The sequence below is a fragment of the Periophthalmus magnuspinnatus genome, chromosome 9, assembly GCF_009829125.3.
Source record: "Periophthalmus magnuspinnatus isolate fPerMag1 chromosome 9, fPerMag1.2.pri, whole genome shotgun sequence".
NCBI classification, from domain to species: Eukaryota; Metazoa; Chordata; class Actinopteri; order Gobiiformes; family Gobiidae; genus Periophthalmus; species Periophthalmus magnuspinnatus.
In genome coordinates this window covers 7,229,220-7,249,339 of record NC_047134.1, presented here as the reverse complement: position 1 = coordinate 7,249,339, position 20,120 = coordinate 7,229,220, and the positions used below count along the sequence as shown (strand labels likewise).

The 20,120-nt window shown below is 44.6% G+C and overlaps 1 protein-coding gene across 1 annotated transcript in view; it reads left to right on the top strand.

Annotated features, from left to right (window-relative positions):
• Positions 1-20,120, top strand: part of osbp2b (oxysterol binding protein 2b) — a 121,338-nt gene that overhangs the window by 13,058 nt on the left and 88,160 nt on the right. The window contains exon 2 of the mRNA XM_033972984.2: positions 10,755-10,963. Coding sequence (XP_033828875.2) covers positions 10,755-10,963 — 209 coding nt within the window. The remainder of the gene's footprint in view (positions 1-10,754; positions 10,964-20,120) is intronic.

The following is a 20,120-nucleotide window of genomic DNA, read 5'->3' as shown; positions in this document are numbered from 1 at the left end:
AAAAAAACAAAACAAAAAAACAAAAACATAGCACACTGAAAGCGTAAAGTGCAGGTAGGTAGGTATAACTTGAGTAACTTTTAAAAAATAAAAACAAGATTGTACTTCTCAGAGTACTTTGTAGACCCCATACTTTGCACATCCTGATATATTATAAAATGTAACAGTACGGGCGACAGTAGCTCAGTTCGTAGAGTATTTGTCCACTGATCCGAAGGTTGGCGGTCTCGACATAAACATCATTGGTTGAGCAGTCAGATCCACTGATCCATAGGTTGGCGATGCGATTCTAGCTCACACAGATGAATGCTGATGAATGCTTGTTTTTGTTTTTGTCTGTAGGCAGCACGGTGGCTGAGTGGCAACACTCATGCCTCACAGCAAGAGGTTTTGGTTCGATCCCTGGGTCGCCCAGGCCTTTCTGTGTGGAGTTTTTCATGTTTCTCCCCGTGTCTGGATGGGTTTCCTCCAGATACTCCGGTTTCCCCCATCAACCAAAACATGAACGCCCTTCGAGACAACTGTTGCTGTGATTTTGGGCGTTACAAAAATAAATGAATTGAATTGAATTGTCGTTGTGTCCTTGGGCAAGACACTTAACCCACCTCGCCCTCAGTGTCTGCGTACACTGGTGTGTGAATGGGTGTGTGGTTCCTTGTTGTAAAGTGCTTTGAGTGCCTTGAAGGTGGAAAAGCACTATAGAAAAATGTGACCATTTACTCTTACTTGAGTAATATATTGTACAGTGTAACAGTACTCTTGAGTTTTGGTTCCTCTCTTCCATGTCTGATACTGGTTATTTTGTGGTTGTCATGGATGGGGTTGGCTGCTCTTGCGGCTCACTGGCTGACACATTGAGCAGTTTAAAAAATAATAAATTAATAATAAAATTTTCTTTTTAATTTTTTTTTTTTATCAAGATATGTTTATTGTTTTCAAAATATCAAATACAATTGAAAACTAATAGAATAAGAACAAATAGTACAAAAACAAAACAAAAAAAAACAACACAATAAACAAGAAACCCACCCACTGTGTCACTGCATGGGTAAAATATTTACACCAGGTGCTGTATTTATTCACGTACAACTACACTGCAGCCTATTATTTTTAAAGAGCTGGGTACAACTGTAGGAAACGACCCCATGTCTTTTCAAATGCATTCATATTTTGTTTGAATGAAAATCTAATTTTTTCTAGCTTTAGACAGGACATGACATCCTGTGACCACTGTGAGTGTGAAGGAGGGTTAGCGTCCTTCCACCTGAATAAAATAGCTTGGCATTCAGTAAGTAATGCAAAAGCCAAAGAATACTTTTTTGTGGCACTAAAACATACATGATCCTCCAAAACACCAAAAAGGGCCAATACAGGGTTTCGTTCCACCCTAATATTGAATTTCTGACACAGAGTGTTATAAGTGTTCCTCCAATACGAGGAGTACGTGTAAGCATGACCAAAACATGTGGCCAAGAGAGGCTTCAGTCAGGTCACATCGAATGCACAATGGGCTAACTTCAGAGTACATGGAAGACAGCCTGGCCCTGGAAATATGCGCTTTGTGTACAACCTTGTATTGAATTAACCGGTGGCATGCACCGAAGGAATGAATAAACAAGTTGGAAAGGCATCGTCAGATATAACAAGAGCCAAGTCCTCCTCCCAAGCGTTTCTGAATGTATCCACAGGTGGGCTTTTAAGGCCTAGCATGATGTTGTACAACTTGGAGATAAGGCCTTTGGACAGCTTAAAGGACAATATTCCATCCATGGTACCTGCTTGTGTAGCAGTTTGCATATAGGACAGTTGTTAGAATAGGGCTCCAGAGTGAAAATCTGGCCGGGCCAAAGTGCTTCCTAAATTGGCCCCAAACCTTCAAAGAGTATTTGACAACTGGATTATCAAATAATGTAATGGAGGCTAAAGGTAGGGCAGAGCCCACTGAGGCCAAGGGGGACAGCTTCTGTGAAAAAAATTCCAACGCAACCTAGTCAGGACAATCGGGCTGTTCATAATAGTAGGACCAATGCACCAAACATCTCAGGTGGGCCACCCAATAATAAAAACGAAAATTAGGCAAAGCAAGGCTCCCATGGAGTTTGGATTTTTGTAGATGGATCTTGCTTAACTGTGGATGCAAACACAGGAAGTGATGAGTGAGTCCAACTGTTGGAAGAAAGCATGAGGGATTAAAATGAGAATGTTTGAAAAAGATATAAGAATTTTGGTAAGATTAACATTTTAACAGAGTGTACACGGCCCACTACGGACAATGACAAGGGTGACCTACTGAGACATCAGCTTGCCTGGCCTGGTTCAGTAGAACAACAACATTTTCTTTAAACAGGTCCTGGTGCTTTTTGGTGACAATAACCCTGAGATACGAAAACTTGTGATATTCAACCTTAAAGTTTAAATTGAAAAGCTCCAAGAAGCCTTGTTATTGATTGGAAATAGCTCACTCTTGTTGATATTTAAATTGTAACCTGAAAGAGTGCCAAAATGATTTAGCAGAGCTAGAGCAGTAGGAATAGATAAATTTGGATTGGACAAATAGAGCAGAAGGTCGTTGTCGTGAAGAGACATGTGCTCCACACCCCCCCTCCAAATTCCAGATAAGCCATCGCAGATACGAAGTGCGATAGCAAGTGGTTCTATGACCAAGTCAAAAAGCATGGAGCGTAAAGGACACACTTGACGGGTGCCACAGCACAATCTGAAAGGCCTGGACAGTTTGGAATTAGTACGAATCATAGCAGTGGGGTGGGAATAGAGCATTCGGATCCATAAGGTAAAGGTGGGTCCAAATCCAAATTTGTCCAGCACAGTAAAAAGGTACGGTCACTCGATGTGGTCGAAGGCCTTCTCCGCGTCTATAGAAATTACACACTCAGTCCTTCCTGTGCAGAGTACAAGATATTAAAAAGACATCTAACGTTAAAATAGGACTGCCTGTTTTTAACAAAACCAGTTTGGTCATTGGATATAATAGTTGGGAGGATGTTTTCCAGTCTGAGGGTTAACACTCAGACAGGACCTTAGTGTCTGCATTAAGAAGAGATATGGGTTTGTATGCAGAATAGTTTGTCACTTCTTTTCCTGTCTTAATGTAATACATACCTTTGAAAAGGACTGGGGTAGATGACCCAATTTACAGGATTCTGAGAATATAGAGCACAATAAAGGTGAAAGTAGTTTTGAAAATATTTTGAAAAATTCTGACGGAAACCCGTCTAGGCCAGGACATTTGTTTGACTGCATTGTGCTTATGGCTTTGACTATTTCCAATTCAGAAATGGGCTCTTCCAGTCTTCTTGTGAAATATGTTGGGAGTGTGGGAACATTGAGTTTGTTAAGAAAAGTATGAATTGTATTTGAATCCAAACTTAATTCCGAAATATACAGTTGAGTGTAGAACTCTTTGAAGACTGTGTTGATTCTGAGGGATATATTGACACAAATGAAGAAGATAAAATCTATGATATTGAATCTGATGTCGCACATAAGTTATTAACACCTGGAGAATGTAATTATTTTACAGTTCAACAGTTTAACGCTAGAACAGACAAGGTGTCAGATAAAGCATTTTCCATCATTCACCTCAATAGTCAAAGTTTGAAATATAAATTGGATAAAATTAAAGAGCTGTTCAGTGATTTTAAACACGCCTTTAAAGTAATTGCAATTACTGAAAGTTGGTTAAAGGACACACATATTGATAAAGTACAGATTGATGGTTATAACATGTTTTATATAAACAGGGTTAATAAAAAAGGAGGCGGTGTTGCCCTCTATGTGGATGTAAATTTAAAGTGTAAACTGGTTCAACAAAAAACGATAACTGGGAGTGACTTGATGGAAATGCTTACCATAGAAATCATTAATGACAAAGGGAAAAATATATTAATTAGTTGTGTGTATAGACCGCCTGGGGCTGGTGTTGACTTATTTACAGATCAGATCCTCAAAATGTTTGAGAACGTTATCAAATCAGTTATTTTGTGTGGTGACTTTAACATAGACCTGGGAAATCAAGCAGCAACAAATATGTTTCGGAATTATATGGAAACAGTTGGTCTATGCCCGAAACCAACTCTTATTACTAGTCATAGTGCGACTATCATTGACAATATATACACAAATATACATGGTGACATTATCAGTGGTATTTTTATGGCAGATGTGAGTGACCACCTTCCTGTATTTATTATCTATGAAAAATTGTGTTTTGATGAGCTTGCGCAAGATGTAACGGCAATGCTAATAAGAGATAAATCTAGTAAGGCTCTGGAGGCCTTCAGAGAAGACCTTGAAAAACAAAATTGGAATCATGTATATACAAATAATCTAAGTACTGCTTATAATGCTTTCATGACAACGTTTCTCAATTTGTATGGCAAAAACTGCAAAATTACAAAAAATGTTGTACACCATAAGAAAAATATTCTTAACCCATGGATGACAAACGGACTGAAAAATGCATGCAGGAAGAAAAATTGTCTTTATAGAAGGTTTCTCAAATTGAGAACAAAAGATTCAGAAGTTAGGTATAAAAAATATAAAAACAAGCTTGTATCAATTATGAGAAGACAAAAAAAAGATTACTACACCAAATTATTGGATGAGAACAAAAACAATATAAAAAAATACATGGGGTATAATAAACACTGTTTTGCAAAAAGGTAAGGTAACTTCAAATATTCCAAACTATTTTACAAAAAATAATGTAGATGTTTTTGAGAAAGAAGAAATTGTAAATGAATTTAATAATTTCTTTTCTAACATTGGCCCAAATTTATCAAAAAATATCCCAAAAGAAAGTAACAATGATGGAACAATAGCTGATAACATAAACAGTATGTTTTTGGAGAGCGTGCAGGCAAATGAAGTCTTGAAAATTGTTCAAAATTGTCCAAATAAAAAATCTAATGATTATACTGATATTAATATGTTATTGATCAAGAAAGTGATAAACGTTGTTATTGAGCCTTTCACATATTTATGTAATCTTTCATTCAGCACAGGAATATTTCCAGATCACATGAAAGTGGCCAGAGTTATTCCACTTTTTAAAAAGGGAAATAAAAATGATTTCTCAAATTATAGACCTGTATCACTGCTTTCGCAATTCTCAAAAATTTTAGAGAAACTATTTGTTAGCAGATTAAATAAATTTATTGAAAAATACAAAATTTTAAGTAAGAGCCAATACGGATTTCGTTCCAATCATTCAACCGCCACAGCATTAATGGACCTGGTTGAAGAAATCACCAATGCCATGGACAAGAAACAATATTTAGTTAGTATCTTTGTCGATCTTCAAAAAGCATTTGATACTCTAGATCATGAAATATTATTACAGAAATTATATAAGTACGGTATACGAGGTGTACCACACAAATGGGTCACAAGTTACTTAACGAACCGATATCAATTTGTGGAAATCAACAACATAAAATCAGAATACCGTCAAGTAACGTGTGGGGTACCCCAAGGTTCGGTCTTGGGGCCAGTACTTTTTCTCCTTTATGTGAATGATATTATGTCTGTATCAAAATTACTAAATTGTATCTTGTTTGCTGATGATACCACATTATTTTACTCAGGAAAAAACATAAATGAGGTTATAAAAAATGTAGAAGATGAGTTTCAAAAAATATTAAAATGGTTCAATGCAAACAAATTATCTATAAACATTAGTAAAACTAAATTTATGGTAGTGGTAGTGGTATAGTGGTAAAAAGATAGATCCAGAGGTAAGATTATTCACACAAGGATTAGAGATAGAAAGAACAAGTACATTTCATTTTTTAGGAGTTATTATTGATGAACAGCTGACGTGGAAATCCCACATAGAGCAAGTAAGATCAAAAGTATCACAAACCATAGCTGTATTACACAAGGTGAAAGAGTCTCTCAACAAAGATGCATTGTTCTTATTGTATAACACATTGATTGTTCCATATTTGACATACTGCATTGAAGTGTGGGGAAGTGCTTGTAAAACACGCATTGAACCAGTTTTTCTTTTACAGAAGCGTGCTATTAGAATTATCAATGGAAGTGGTTATAGAGCACATACAAATCCTATTTTTATTCAGTTAGAAATGTTGAAATTTAACGAATTGGAGGAATATAGCATTCTCAAAACCATGTACAAAGCTCATCTAAAAGTATTACCAGAGAAGTTGCAAAATAGATTTATTAAGAGAGAAAGTAGATATCAATTAAGAGGAACTGATTTATTTTCTAAGCCAGGGTTTAGAACAAAACTAAAGGAAAGATGTATTTCAATCAAGGGAGTCAGTCTTTGGAACAGTCTTGAAAGTAAGAATCCAAGTCCATTTATATGTTTAAGAAAAGCTTGAAATTATCATTATTAAGAAAGTATATAACTGCTATGTGACAGGATGATTTTGTGGGTTTAGTTTTTTTTTTGTTTTTTTTTTGTTTTGTAAAGTAGCCGCACATCTAAGTTTGATTTTGTATAATGCAACAGTGCAATACACTGGAAGGAATAAGAGTCAGAGTTGATAAGGGGCAGATATTATAAGCTTTTGCTTCTTTCTGTGCCTTTTCATTCATCTATTATAATTGTACAAAAGCTGAAATACTGTATGCAGATATGCTGCATTGATTTGTTTTGTTTTTAATGAATGAAATAAATATAAAAAGAAAGAAAGAAAGACAATAACTTTAGCCTTAGGTTTCGTGTTATTATCCCGGAGAGAGGTGATGGCATTTTCAAGCTCACTAACATGTTGGCTAATGTCGTCAGATGAGAGCTCCAAAGAGGATATCTGCTGGTCTCTGTGGTCATCCACCAAAAGTTTGTACTGGTCTAGTTTAGTTTCTGGTCCAGTTAGCAAAACCTTGAACTCAGCAGAGAGAGTTTCAGGGTGCTTTTCTAGTAGGGCTGAAATGGCTTCTATGGCTGAGCTAGTGCTAGCACTCGCTTCCTCCTCGACAGTTTTTTGGCTCTTAGACAGCATTGTGAGAGAGATTATGTTCACGGTTGGGTCAAACGGATTGTAAAAATCTTCCCCAAAAGGGAAAAAAACTCAAATTAAGATTATGGGGGGGCTAAATGAAAAAGAAGTTTTGAATTCTGCCACAGCACACTCGCACTACGTCTACACCATCTAAGTTGCTAACAGTTGCATAAGTTACATTTTCAACTTAATATTTGGGGAACTAAGAAGTGCAGTTCAAAGGACAGAAGTTAAGGACTATCGGATTGTGTGATCTGACTTGTTGGTTTTTCCTGTGTTCATGGTGACCCGGCTTGGAGATAGCAATGCTAGCAAGCTAGCTCTGAAACGCTACAGATTTGTTAAAACAATACAACAGGCTTTCTACACCAAATATGGCAGAGGATGTTCCAGAGGAAATGCTTTGAGGGAATAGCCTGTCTCATCACCGACTGAAACAACAGAGGAAAGAGAGAGAGAGGGGTTTAGGAGAGGCTTTCCTCTTATGTCTCCAGAGCTCACCTGGCTCCCTCTGGAGGTTGCTATGATGCTGCAGGACACAGAAGACACAAAGGAAGGACACTTTTGTCCTGAGGACTGCTATAATAATACTACTACTATTACTACTACTACTACTACTACTACTACTAATAATAACACATCAGTCTCAATAACTCGAGACTGATGTGTGCTCTCTGCATCTCATTATAAAGCATCACAGAATGAGGAAGTGCGCTATTAGCATGCTGGTTGTTTTTAGCATTACAATGAAAGTACTTTACAATAGAATTAAACATTTCCATAAGAAAATGAAGACTGTCTCTGTGCATGTTTGTGTGTGTGGTCCTCCTCTTAGACATGATGTCCTGTGGTCCCTGTGGTGGTCCTCCTCATGTGTCATGCTGGGTTCAGACAGCTGTGCCTCTAGTTGGACATATTGAAAGACATTTCTCCAGGGGTGTGAATGCTCAAACATGGCGCGTGACTGTGCCAAATGCCTGAAGGGCACAGCAGAGCACAGAGTTTGTGGCAGAAGTGTATCCTGTCTGAACGCAGCATGTGTCTGACGTGCGGCTCTTGTCTCCACGCTGCAGAACGGTCGACTTTTGTTTTATGAGGATGTGTGCACAGGGCTGTGACAGGTAACTCTCCTCCTCTGTACCTCCTCTAATCCTCTGATGTCTCCTCTATACCTCCTCTGTCCTTCCTCTGTCTCTCCTCTGTTCCTCCTCTGTACCTCCTTTACTCCTCCTCTGTCCCTAATATGTTGCTCCTCTGTACCTCCTCTGCTCCTCTTCTTTCCCTCCTCTGTTCCTCCTCCATTCCTCCTCTGTCCTCCTTCGGCTCCTCCTCTGTTCCTCCTTTGCCCCTCCTCAATACCTCCTCTGTTCCTACTCTGCTCCATGTCTGTCCCTCCTCTGTCCCTCTTTTGTCTCTCCTCTGCTCCTCTGTCACTATTCTGTCCCTCCTCTGCTCCTCCCCTGTACATTCTTTAATGCTATTCTGCTCCTCCTCTGCTCCTCCTCTACTCCGCCTCTGTCCCTCCTCTGCTCCTCCTCCGTTGTGATGCTATCTGTTGGCTGCTCTTGGCTGTTGCATGGCCCGCCTCACGACATCCAGATCTTGTTTAGTTTATTTTGTTCCATTTAAATGCTTTTGTGTATGTAGATCTGACTGATGGCTTGACTCTTGGCGCATGTGGGGAAAAAAAAACTGAACATGATGTAATGACACATCATTTCTTTATTTTATTTTATTTTTTATTTTTATAGGCCTTATTGGAGCTGGGCAATATGACAATGCTCTAGACAGAGACCTTTCCCCCCCACTCCTCCTTTTGGTTAGTCTCTGTAAGGTACTGAGGGAGGGACAATCACTTCAGTGTAACCAATCACATTGAAGTGTGACCCCTCAGATGAAGCATGTGGTCAACCTCCGCAGATGGTCTCAGCCACTCTCATTATTTGCTGCACTTCATTTAGTCTGCATCTAATTGTAGTGAGTAAGGGTTTTGCTGCCCAAGAATCGGAAAGTGCATTATTAGCATGCTAAAGCTAAAAACTCTAAAAGTTATGAAAAGCACTTATAAACTTGAAATGGTTTAGAAAATTACTCATCAGTCTCTGTAATGACTGCATATGTGTTTGTTTGTCTCAGGCACTGAAACCAATCATACTTAAACTAATGGACAAACTGTGCATTCTGCACTTTTTCCACCATCATGAAAAGTTTTAGCTAGTTTAAAGTTTTATATTGCCTGGAATGTCATCTGAAATGTACCGCACTGTGGTATATTTGCTTGGGGTGTAACGTCCTGCCGTGTGATGCAGGTAGATGTCCCTCTGGAGTCCTGGATGGCAGATTACTCACTGAAGTACCATAGTAAGGACCATAGTATTTACGGTACAGAGCTGTGTGTCTGACTGTGTCAGCAGCACCGGGGCTCCTCAGGGGACCATCCTCTCCACTTTCATCTTCACCCTCTGCACCAGTGGTTCCCAATCTGGGAGGTAGGGACCCCCTACCACCAGACCACAAGTTACAATTTTTTTTAATTTGAAAAACATACATCCTTCCTCCTGGTTGGGGGATACATAGAGTGGGCTCACTACATATAGATCTCCATGCATGTTATTAATAATTTGAAACATTAAATATATGGTGGTTGTTTGGCTGGCTGTTGTTTTCCTTGGAAATGCCTGTGTCCAGTGCCCTGCTTGACCGTCCCAGCCAGGTGCCCAGTGTCAGACCCTCTCCTTTCTCACAAAGCTACTGTTCTGTGCTCCATCTTGTTTGCACTGCTTAGCTCAGAGAGTATCTGTTTTTTACTGTCTTAAAAACATCTTTTTAAACAGTTTGCAGCGGTCCAAATTTCTGATTCTCAGACAATGACACACTTTATAATTAGATGCAGATGGTAAACAGTGGAATTATTTTGACCTCAAGAGCTGCTTATACAGTATATCTGTACTGAAAAGGTACAGAGCCTATTAAATTAGTATGAAAGGCCCTACACCTGATTTTGAACCACAAGCAGAGAACATGTTTGAGTTGAAACTGTTATCCCTACCCAGTAGATGTTGAACCATGACAAAGAACCAACAACCTTGTGTAGTCACAGGCAGTTGTTTCCACATGGTTCTCATTTCACTGAAAAATAGTAAACACCATTATATTTAAGATTTTACATCTAAATCTTGGTGAAATTTATAATTTTACTTCCTGGTTGGACACCCACAATGTTGATATAAGGGCCAAAACGACACAATAATTACACAATAGTTAAGATTAATAAAAATATTGCAAAGCGTTTATTTAGTTAAGTTAATGTTTAAAGTGTCAGAAAATTCCTTCCTTGTTCATATATAAAGAGTTTTCTGTGTTGATGACATAGATAGAGGGATTCCATTTTAGAACTCAGTGCTACTTCCTGTATTTTTGTACTTTTTCCTCATATGCCACCTAACTGATGTAAATCCCACCAAATGAAGTCAAATAAAAAAAATCATGAAAACCTATCATATGCACTTTAAATACATTTTCCTGAACTAGAAGGATCCTTTTGCTCTTGACCATAAACTATCTCCCTACCCCACTATTGATACTTTGTAGCTGAGATGATTTGCACTGTTAAACACACATAAAGTCTCTCACACATAAAATTATAGTCACGAGCCCCCTTAAAGTATCAGTAAAGGGTTATGTTGACCGAAACAAGGTAAAATAATTTCTTTTGGGGTTTTGTGAAATTGACCTCCTCCTTATGTTTGCATTGCCCCACAGGACACAAGCGGAGATGGCGCACACATGTCGTGGCACCATAAACCTAGCCACGGCACACATCGACACAGAGGATGCCTGCAACATCGTCCTGAGCAGCGGGGGGCGCACCTACCACCTGAAGGCCAGCACAGAGGTGGAGAGACAGAGATGGGTGACTGCACTGGAGCTAGCTAAAGCTAAAGCCATCCGCATGATGAACGAGCAGTCCGGTAATTGCCACTGTTACCATAGCAATCAACTATTCAAAGCAAAATATTTGTATATCTTTTCAAACATCTTTTGAATGGTGAAAAGTCCTCAGAGTCTTGCTTTTAAACGTGAAGTTAAAATTCATGAATAGACTTTTCATTCTATCTCATTATATTTAAAGAAACTGCACTCTTACCGTAAAAAGTATTACCTGGGTTTGCCAGTGCCTGCATTTAGAGGACACAAGTTTTTCATGCCTCATGTGAAAACTCATAACCTTCAGAATTCCTTCTCTGAGCTGCAGAGGCTGTACTAGCACGGATCCATGATTGGCTGCAGGTACTAGGGTTTAGGTAGTGATGATTCAGATCAAGGTTTATTTTATTTTCATACCTGACAGTTTCCTTTCCAGTTTCATCTATTAAAAGAAATTATTGGAAGCCCAGATGAACCTCATTGGATAACTGAATTTGCTGCCCTGTATGCCCTGGTATACGGTATTGAATTTATATAGTACCTTTCAAAACACCCAAAGCAATTGACAATGTGTTATTCATTTACTCCATATCTACTTTTAATCTGCGACCACCACCAACAGACACCCACAAACCTCATTCATATTTGGCAATGTGAGTGTGTCTTGCCTAAAAACACAACAACTGTGGCATCTAATATTCCCAGCTGCCTCCCATCGAAGTACTTCCCAGGCCCGGCTTTGCTTACCCTCTGAGATCACACAAGCTCAGACTTTGAGCTTTTAAGTTATTTATTTTTATTAAGTAAAATCTATATTTGAGCATGTTTACCTCTTATCTGGAGACACAGATGGGCCATGTTTATTTAAGTTCAAATGTGTTAAATACAGTTCTTAAGATTGCATGGCATTACTTACAAGCTTTGGAATTGCTTGGTAAAATGTGTGATTGGTTAAGGGTGACAGACAGGTACAGTATCCAGGTTGAATGATCAGCTTCAGGGAGTGTGTCCAGGTTCTGTTTAATGCCTCATGACCCCTTAAGTCCTGATGATCAGGCCAACTCCTTGAGTCCTCACTAGAGATTGGGCCATACAGAAGACAGACAGGTTGTGTAATTGTTTCTCAGCTCTGCAGCCGTGGGTAACCCCTGAGCAGTGGAGGAGACAGAACAGACTAAAGATGGAGCCTCTGTTTGAATACTCTTCCCTCCATTGTAAGGCCCAGATATTTGACTCTCAGCAGCAGAGGGCAGCACTAGTTTGGTCTCTTAAAGATATGCAGAGAGTTTGTAGAGAGTCTAGTCTAGTCTGGCCCACTGCCCATCTCCCATTATCTTCTCTATGTAGTTATGTTTTAAATGATTAAACCATACTGTTATTGTGACTTGGTTACAGTATGTAGGAAAAATAAGACTCCTTGTGGATTATTTCGACAGAACAGCACACATGCATTCTGAACTGGATTTCTGTCCTATCCTACATTTCCTCTAACTATGTCATTTGAAAAGCAGTCACTGAACCAGGTAAATGTTATGTGCAGCAGTAAATATTGGCGATATGCCAAAAATTGTGTCACAATTTTCTTTTATTACAATTCATGTCTATATCTTAATATTAATTTAAAGGGGTATTTGAAGACATCTTCTTTTTGAGACAGATCACACTTCACTATAATTGGTTAATCACTACCCCAGGGCCTTACTGCGGCTGATCAATAGGAGGAGTGTGGGAAAAGTGTGGTTCTCAAGATGATTATCTAATCAGAAAGGAGAATGAGCCTCGCATGAGTCTCTCATTTTGGTTGCCAGCTTCAGTGCTGAAATCCAGTTGGTTTAAACCTAAAATTACTTACTAATCTGGTTCATGAAGCATAGCCTGTGCATATACTGAGAATGAAAAAAAAAAAAACACGTATGTGTCCTGTATCTATGCAGGTTGTATTTCATTCACATATGTTTAACACACAAAGTCTGCATATTTGGGCTGAGTTCTTCTCTCAAATAGAGAACTGTCATGATGCCTGCAATTCCTGTCCTTCTGTGTTCTCTCCCCCTCCCCTATCTGTCTGCCCGAAACTGGGCGGATTTCCTGACTCCTCCCGCACGCACCTGGAGCGCATCAGCGCAATTACCTGCACCTGCTGCCGAGTATATGGGGGCTCGGCATCAGACTGGAGCCCCTTGAACACCCCCTAAACGCCTGGGCACTCAACGGACGTTTTCTGACCCGCCTGACGCACGTCACGGAACCCGTCACCGTGAGACCCGGCGGTTCTTTGTTTTGTCCTCCTCCGCTTCCCCGCTGGTTTTAGGCTATCCCTGTTTACGAACTCATAACCCCGTCTTTGATTGGGCCCGGGGTGGAGTTTCGGGGTGGAGCCCAGGGTGCCACACCAAGTGTCTCCAGTCCGCCTTACCTCCCACCGAGAGGTCCAGCCCCATCGTCGACCCGACCCCGGAAGCTCCCAACCTGTCTTCGGTCCCGGCGGAGTATCACGACCCTAGGGGAGGTTTTTAGTAAAAGTAAGGTGCTTTCCTTACCCCCGCACCGCCATATGACTGCGCTATAGACCTCCTGCCAGGTGCCCCCTTACCCTCTAGTCGTCTGTATAACCTGTCTAGGCCCGAGCGTGAGTCCATGGAGGAGTACATCCGTGGATCCCTGGCCGGCGGAATCATTCATCCGTCGTCTTCCCCGGTGGGGGCGGGGTTCTTCTTTCTGGCCAAAAAAGACAAGTCTCTGCGGCCTTGTATTGATTACCGGGGCTTGAACAACATCACAGTCAAGAATAAATACCCGCTTCCCCTACTGGACTCCGCCTTCACGCCCCTCCATGGAGCCACCATATTTTCAAAATTGGATCTACGAAACGCATACCACCTGGTGCGCATAAGGGAGGGGGATGAGTGGAAGACAGCCTTCAAGACCCCCCTTGGCCACTTCGAGTACCTGGTTATGCCCTTCGGTCTTACTAACGCCCCCACTGTGTTCCAGGCCCTTATTAATGACATGCTTCGTGACTTTCTGAACCGCTTTGTCTTTGTGTACCTAGATGACATTCTGATTTTTTCTCAGTCCCCTCAGGAGCATCGCCGTCATGTGCGCCAGGTCCTCCAGCGTCTCCTTAATAACAAATTGTTTGTGAAAGCTGAGAAATGCGAGTTTCACGCAGAGGAGGTCAGTTTTTGGGTTTCATAGTGGGGAGTCGTGAGAGCCGACCCAGAGAAGATCCAGGCTGTCACGGATTGGCCAATTGCAAACGGCTCCAGAGGTTCATCAGCTTCGCAAACTTTTACAGACGGTTTATACAAGATTTTAGTAGGGTTATCTCGCCCCTTACTAAACTTACCTCTCCCTCTTTGCAGTTCACCTGGTCCCCCGAGGTGCAGTCGGCCTTCGAAAAACTCAAGAAGTTATTTACCTCCGCTCCCATCCTGCACCAGCCCGACCCCCTGTGCCAATTCATCGTGGAGGTGGACGCCTCCGACTCGGGAGTGGGGGCGGTGCTGTCTCAGAGGTTTGAACCCCATAATCGCCTCTGCCCCTGCGCCTTCTTCTCCCGTCGGTTGTCCTCGGCCGAGGTCAATTACGACATGGGGGACCGGGAACTCCTAGCCGTCAAGCTCGCCTTGGAGGAGTGGCATCATTGGCTAGAGGGAGCGGAGGAGCCGTTCGTGGTTTGGACCGACCACAAGAACCTGGAGTACATTCAGTCCGCCAAACGTCACAACTCCCGCCAGGCTCATTGGTCCTTGTTTTTCAGCCGCTTCAACTTTATCCTGACCTACCGGCCCGGCTCTCGGAACACCAAACCGGACGCCCTCTCCCGCCAATTCACCCTGGACGACGGCCCGGGTTCCACGGAAACCATCATTCCCTCCTCTTGTGTCGTCGCAGCAGTTCATTGGGAAATTGAGGACACTGTCCGAGCGGCCCAAAACGATCCTGACCCTGGTAAACTGTTTGTCCCCGATCCTGTTCGTTCCCAGGTGCTCCAGTGGGTCCACGCCTCCAGGTTCGACTGCCATCCCGGTGCGAGTCGCTCTCTCTCCCTGCTCAAGAGACACTTCTGGTGGCCGACTATGGACACGGACACCCGGGCTTTTGTGTCGGCCTGCCAGGTATGCGCTCGGGCCAAGGCCTCCCATTCACCCCCCTCTGGTCTCTTGTGTCCCCTCACAGTTCCCCGGCAGCCTTGGTCTCACATCGCGGTGGACTTTGTCACAGGACTACCTCCCTCCCAAGGGAACACAGTAATTCTCACCGTGGTGGACCGCTTCTCCAAGGCCGCCCACTTCGTAGCCCTGCCTAAGCTCCCTACGGCCAAGGAGACCGCTGACCAGCTTTTCCGATAGAGGTACACAGTTCACGTCCCAGGTGTGGCGGGCCTTCTGCAATGGCTTAGGGGCTACGGTCAGTCTCACGTCCGGCTTCCACCCGCAGTCGAATGGGCAGACGGAACGGGCCAACCAGGACCTAGAATCAGCCCTACGATGTACAGTATCCGCAAATCCCACAACCTGGAGTGCTTACCTGCCCTGGATAGGATATGCTCATAACTCCCTTGTGAGCTCAGCCACTGGTGTGTCCCCTTTCGAAGCCTCCCTAGGATACCAGCCCCCGCTCTTCCCCGCAGAGGAGAGAGACCTCGCTTTTCCGTCCATCCAGCATCACCTCCAACGCTGCCGCCGTGTGTGGAGCAAGACCAGGGTGGCCCTCATCCGGTGATTCTGATAATCTTAAATGGGCCCAGGAAGTGGGATGGTTTTGGACGAGAGCCAAACCATTTGGCCAGGTTGGTATGTGGGCGCCGGGACACCCACATACCCGTTGAAGACTGACTCCCGCAAGTTGTCTCCCCACTTCCTGGGCCCATTTAAGATTATCAGAATCATAAATCCGTCTGCTGTACGACTCCAGTTGCCCCCGTCTCTCCGGATCCATCCAACCTTCCATGTTTCCCAGATCAAACCGGTCCGGACCAGCGAACTGTCAATGCTCCGGTACAGTCGACCCTCTGCTTTGCCTCCTGCCCTGTCTTGGTCTCCGGCTTGCTTCTCGTCTCCTGCTCTGGCTCCCGCTCTCTGGATTACCCCTGCTCAGTCTTCCCTGGTCCTGTCCCTGGTCTCGTCGTGCTCCGGTCCTGGCAGTCTCCGCTCCCGCTCTGGTCCTGGTTCTCCTGCTCCTACCCTGCCCTACACCCGTCTGGTCTGCCTCCCGCTACCTACGTCCCGTGTATGATAAATGAACTATCTGAACTGTCTTTTGCACAAACTGTAAATAAACACTGTCAACTTGCCCGAGTCTGCATTCCTTGGTCCGCACCTGCATTAGCCATTACGACAGAGAACATTCTGTTCCACCTTGTGATGTCATGTGGTAATAAAGGAAGTGTTTCACTGTGTTTTTAAAATCTATACACCTTCATTAGAATCATTTGAATAATTTCAGCACTGGATTTCCCAATCTCTACTGAACTAAAGATCTTGAAAACTACCACATCACAAGGTGGAACAGAGCATTTTGAACTTTGGAAATGTAAACAGACTAATAACAAAAAGGTTACTCAAACATGTGTGAATGAAATAAAACAACTCCAGGTATGTTTTTGATGAGGTAACAACATTCTAACATGGCTTAAAGCTCACAAGAGTCAATTTTGTGTAATATAGGACCTTTAAGGCACTGGCAACACAGGTTCAGTTGTGATATTATTTTTTTATGAAGGTACAATTGTTACAAAAAGTTTGAATGCGTAAATGTTGATTTGTACACTGGTAAAGAAAACATTAATTTTTTTACACTTAAAAATATCCCCTCCCCGAACCGCAACCTTAACGTGGTGGAGGGGTTTGAGCACCCGAATGATCCTGGGAGCTATGTTGTCGGGGGCTTCATGCCCCTGGTAGGGTCACCCATGGCAAACAGGTCCTGGGAGACGGGTCTGACAAAGAGCGGTTCAGAAGCCCATCCAACGAGGCCGTTTACGTCGCCCGGACCAGCGTTACCGGGGCCCCACCCTGGAGCCAGGCCTGGGGTGGGTGCTCGGCAGCGAGTGCCTGGTGGCCGGGCATTTCCCCACGGGGCCCGGCCAGGCCCAGCCCGAAGGAACGACGTGGGGCCGTCCTCCTGTGGACCCACTACCTTCGAGAGGAGCCATGAGGGGCGGGTGCAGAGAGATCTGGGTGGCAGTCGAAGGCGGGGACCTCGACAACCGGATCTCCGGACATGGAGACTAGCTCTGGGGACATGGAATGTCACCTCGCTGGGGGGGAAGGAACCTGAGCTTGTGCGGGAGGTTGAGCGTTACCGGCTAGATATAGTCGGCCTCACCTCCACGCACAGCTTGGGCTCTGGAACCCAACTCCTTGAGAGGGGTTGGACTCTCCATTTCTCTGGCGTTGCCCGCGGGGAGCGGCGGCGAGCTGGTGTGGGCTGGCTCATTGCCCCACAGCTCAGCCACCACGTGTTGTACTTCACCCCGGTGAACAAGAGGGTCGCGTCCCTGCGCCTTTGGGTCGGGGACAGGTCTCTCACTGTTGTGTCAGCCTACGGGCCAAACAGCAGTGCGGAGTACCCGGCCTTCTTGGAGTCCCTGGGAGGGGTACTAGACAGTGCACCAACCGGAGACTCCGTTGTTCTCCTGGGGGACTGCAATGCCCATGTGGGTAATGACAGTGACACTTGGAGGGGCGTGATTGGGAGGAATGGCCTCCCCGATCTGAACCCGAGTGGTGTTTTGTTATTGGACTTCTGTGCTAGTCACAGTTTGTCCATAACAAACACCATGTTCGAGCACAAGGGTGTCCATCGGTGCACGTGGCACCAGGACACACTAGGTCAGAGGGCGATGATCGATTTTGTTGTCGTGTCATCTGATCTCCGGCCGCATGTCTTGGACACTCGGGTAAAGAGAGGGGCTGAGCTGTCAACTGATCACCTGGTGGTGAGTTGGATCCGCTGGCGGAGGAGGAAGCCGGACAGACCTGGCAGGCCCAAGCGCATCATGAGGGTCTGCTGGGAACGCCTGGCAGAGCCCTATGTCAGAGGGGTCTTCAACTTCCACCTCCGGGAGAGCTTCTCCTTGATCCCGGGGGAGGTTGGAGACATGGACTCCGAGTGGGCCATGTTCTCCACCTCTATTGTCGATGCGGCTGCTCGTAGTTGTGGTCGTAAGGTCTGCGGTGCTTGTCATGGCGGCAATCCCCGAACCTGGTGGTGAACACCGGAAGTAAGGGATGCCGTCAAGCTGAAGAAGGAGTCCTATCGAGCCTTGTTGGCTCGTGGAACTCCTGAGGCAGCTGATGAGTACCGGCGGGCCAAGCATGCCGCGGCTCGGGCAGTCACAGAGGCAAAAACTCGGGGTTGGGAGGAGTTCGGGGAGGCCATGGAGGAGGACTCTCGAATGGCCTCAAATGATTCTGGCAAACCGTCCGACGCCTCAGGAGGGGGAAGCAGTGCTTCACCAACACTGTTTACAGTGTGAGTGGAGAGCTGCTGACCTCGACTGGGGATGTTGTCGGGCGGTAGAAGGAATACTTTGAGGATCTCCTCAATCCCACTGTCACGTCTTCCAAGGAGGAAGCAGAAACTGGGGACCCGGAGGCGGACTCGTCCATCACCCTGGCTGAAGTCACTGAGGTGGTTGGCAAGCTCCTCGGTGGCAAGGCTCCGGGGGTGGACAAGATCCATCCTGAGTACCTCAAGTCTCTGGATGTTGTGGGGCTGTCTTGGCTGACACGTCTCTGCAACATCGCGTGGCGGTCAGGTACAGTACTTGTGGAATGGCAGACTGGGGTGGTGGTCCCTCTGTATAAGAAGGGGGACCGTAGGGTGTGTTCCAATTACAGGGGAATCACACTCCTCAGCCTTCCCGGTAAGGTCTATTCCAGGGTACTGGAGAGGAGAATCCGACCAATAGTCGAACCTCGGATTCAGGAGGAGCAGTGTGGTTTTTGTCCTGGTCGCGGAACACTGGACCAGCTCTATACTCTCCATCGGGTCCTTGAGGGTTCATGGGAGTTTGCCCAACCAGTCCACATGTGTTTTGTGGATCTTGAGAAGGCATTTGACCGTGTCCCTCGTGGTGTCCTTTGGGGGGTGCTCTGGGAGTATGGGGTCCGGGGCTCTTTGCTAAGGGCTGTCCGGTCCCTGTATGACCGGAGCAGGAGCTGTGTTTGCATTGCCGGCAGTAAGTCAGACCTGTTCCCGGTGCATGTTGGACTCCGCCAGGGCTGCCCTTTGTCACTGGTTCTGTTCATTATATTTATGGACAGAATTTCTAGGTGCAGCCAGGGGCCAGAGGGAGTCTGGTTTGGGAACCACAGTATTTAATCTCTGCTGTTTGCAGATGATGTTATCCTGATGGCTTCTTCGAGCCAAGACCTGCAGCAGGCACTGGGGCGGTTTGCAGCCGAGTGTGAAGCGGCTGGGATGAGAATCAGCTCCTCAGGTTACATGAGAGGAGCTCGGAGTAGAGCCGCTGCTTCTACACGTCGAGAGGAACCAGTTGAGGTGGCTCAGGCATCTGCTCAGGATGCCTCCTGGACGCCTCCCTAGGGAGGTGTTCTGGGCATGTCCCACCGGGAGGAGACCCCGGGGAAGACCCAGGACACACTGGAGGGACTATGTCTCACGGCTGGCCTGGGAACGCCTTGGGGTCCCACCGGAGGAGCTGGAGGACGTGTCCGGGGTGAGGGAAGTCTGGGAGTCCCTGCTTAGACTGCTGCCCTCGCGACCCGGCCCTGGATAAGCGGAAGAAAATGGATGGATGGACTTACAAATATTGTTTTCCAACAATGTTGTAAGCATGAAATAAGACATTGAGAAATTAGTTTGATTCATATTCCTTTGTCAAAATGATTTGTAAGCACTATGGCTGATTTGAACATGAAGACAGCAGGGGGTGGGGCTAGAGTTTATATACAGTAAAGGAGCAGCTAACCTGAATTCAGACAGTAGGTCACCATGTGATATTATGATGTGCATTATTAACCTTTTAAAACCTGTTATAGAGCTCATGGCCTGGTCACAGGCCATGAGCGTCACCCATACAAACAATCTACACATCAAATGAAGCCTACCGCGCTCGTCTTTCCGAATATGAAAACCATTATCACCTGCAATCACCAGAGTGCTGACAGGAAAGCCTTTTTTACAGAAAAGCAAAACAATTGGATTTGGACTTGTTCTGTCAAACAT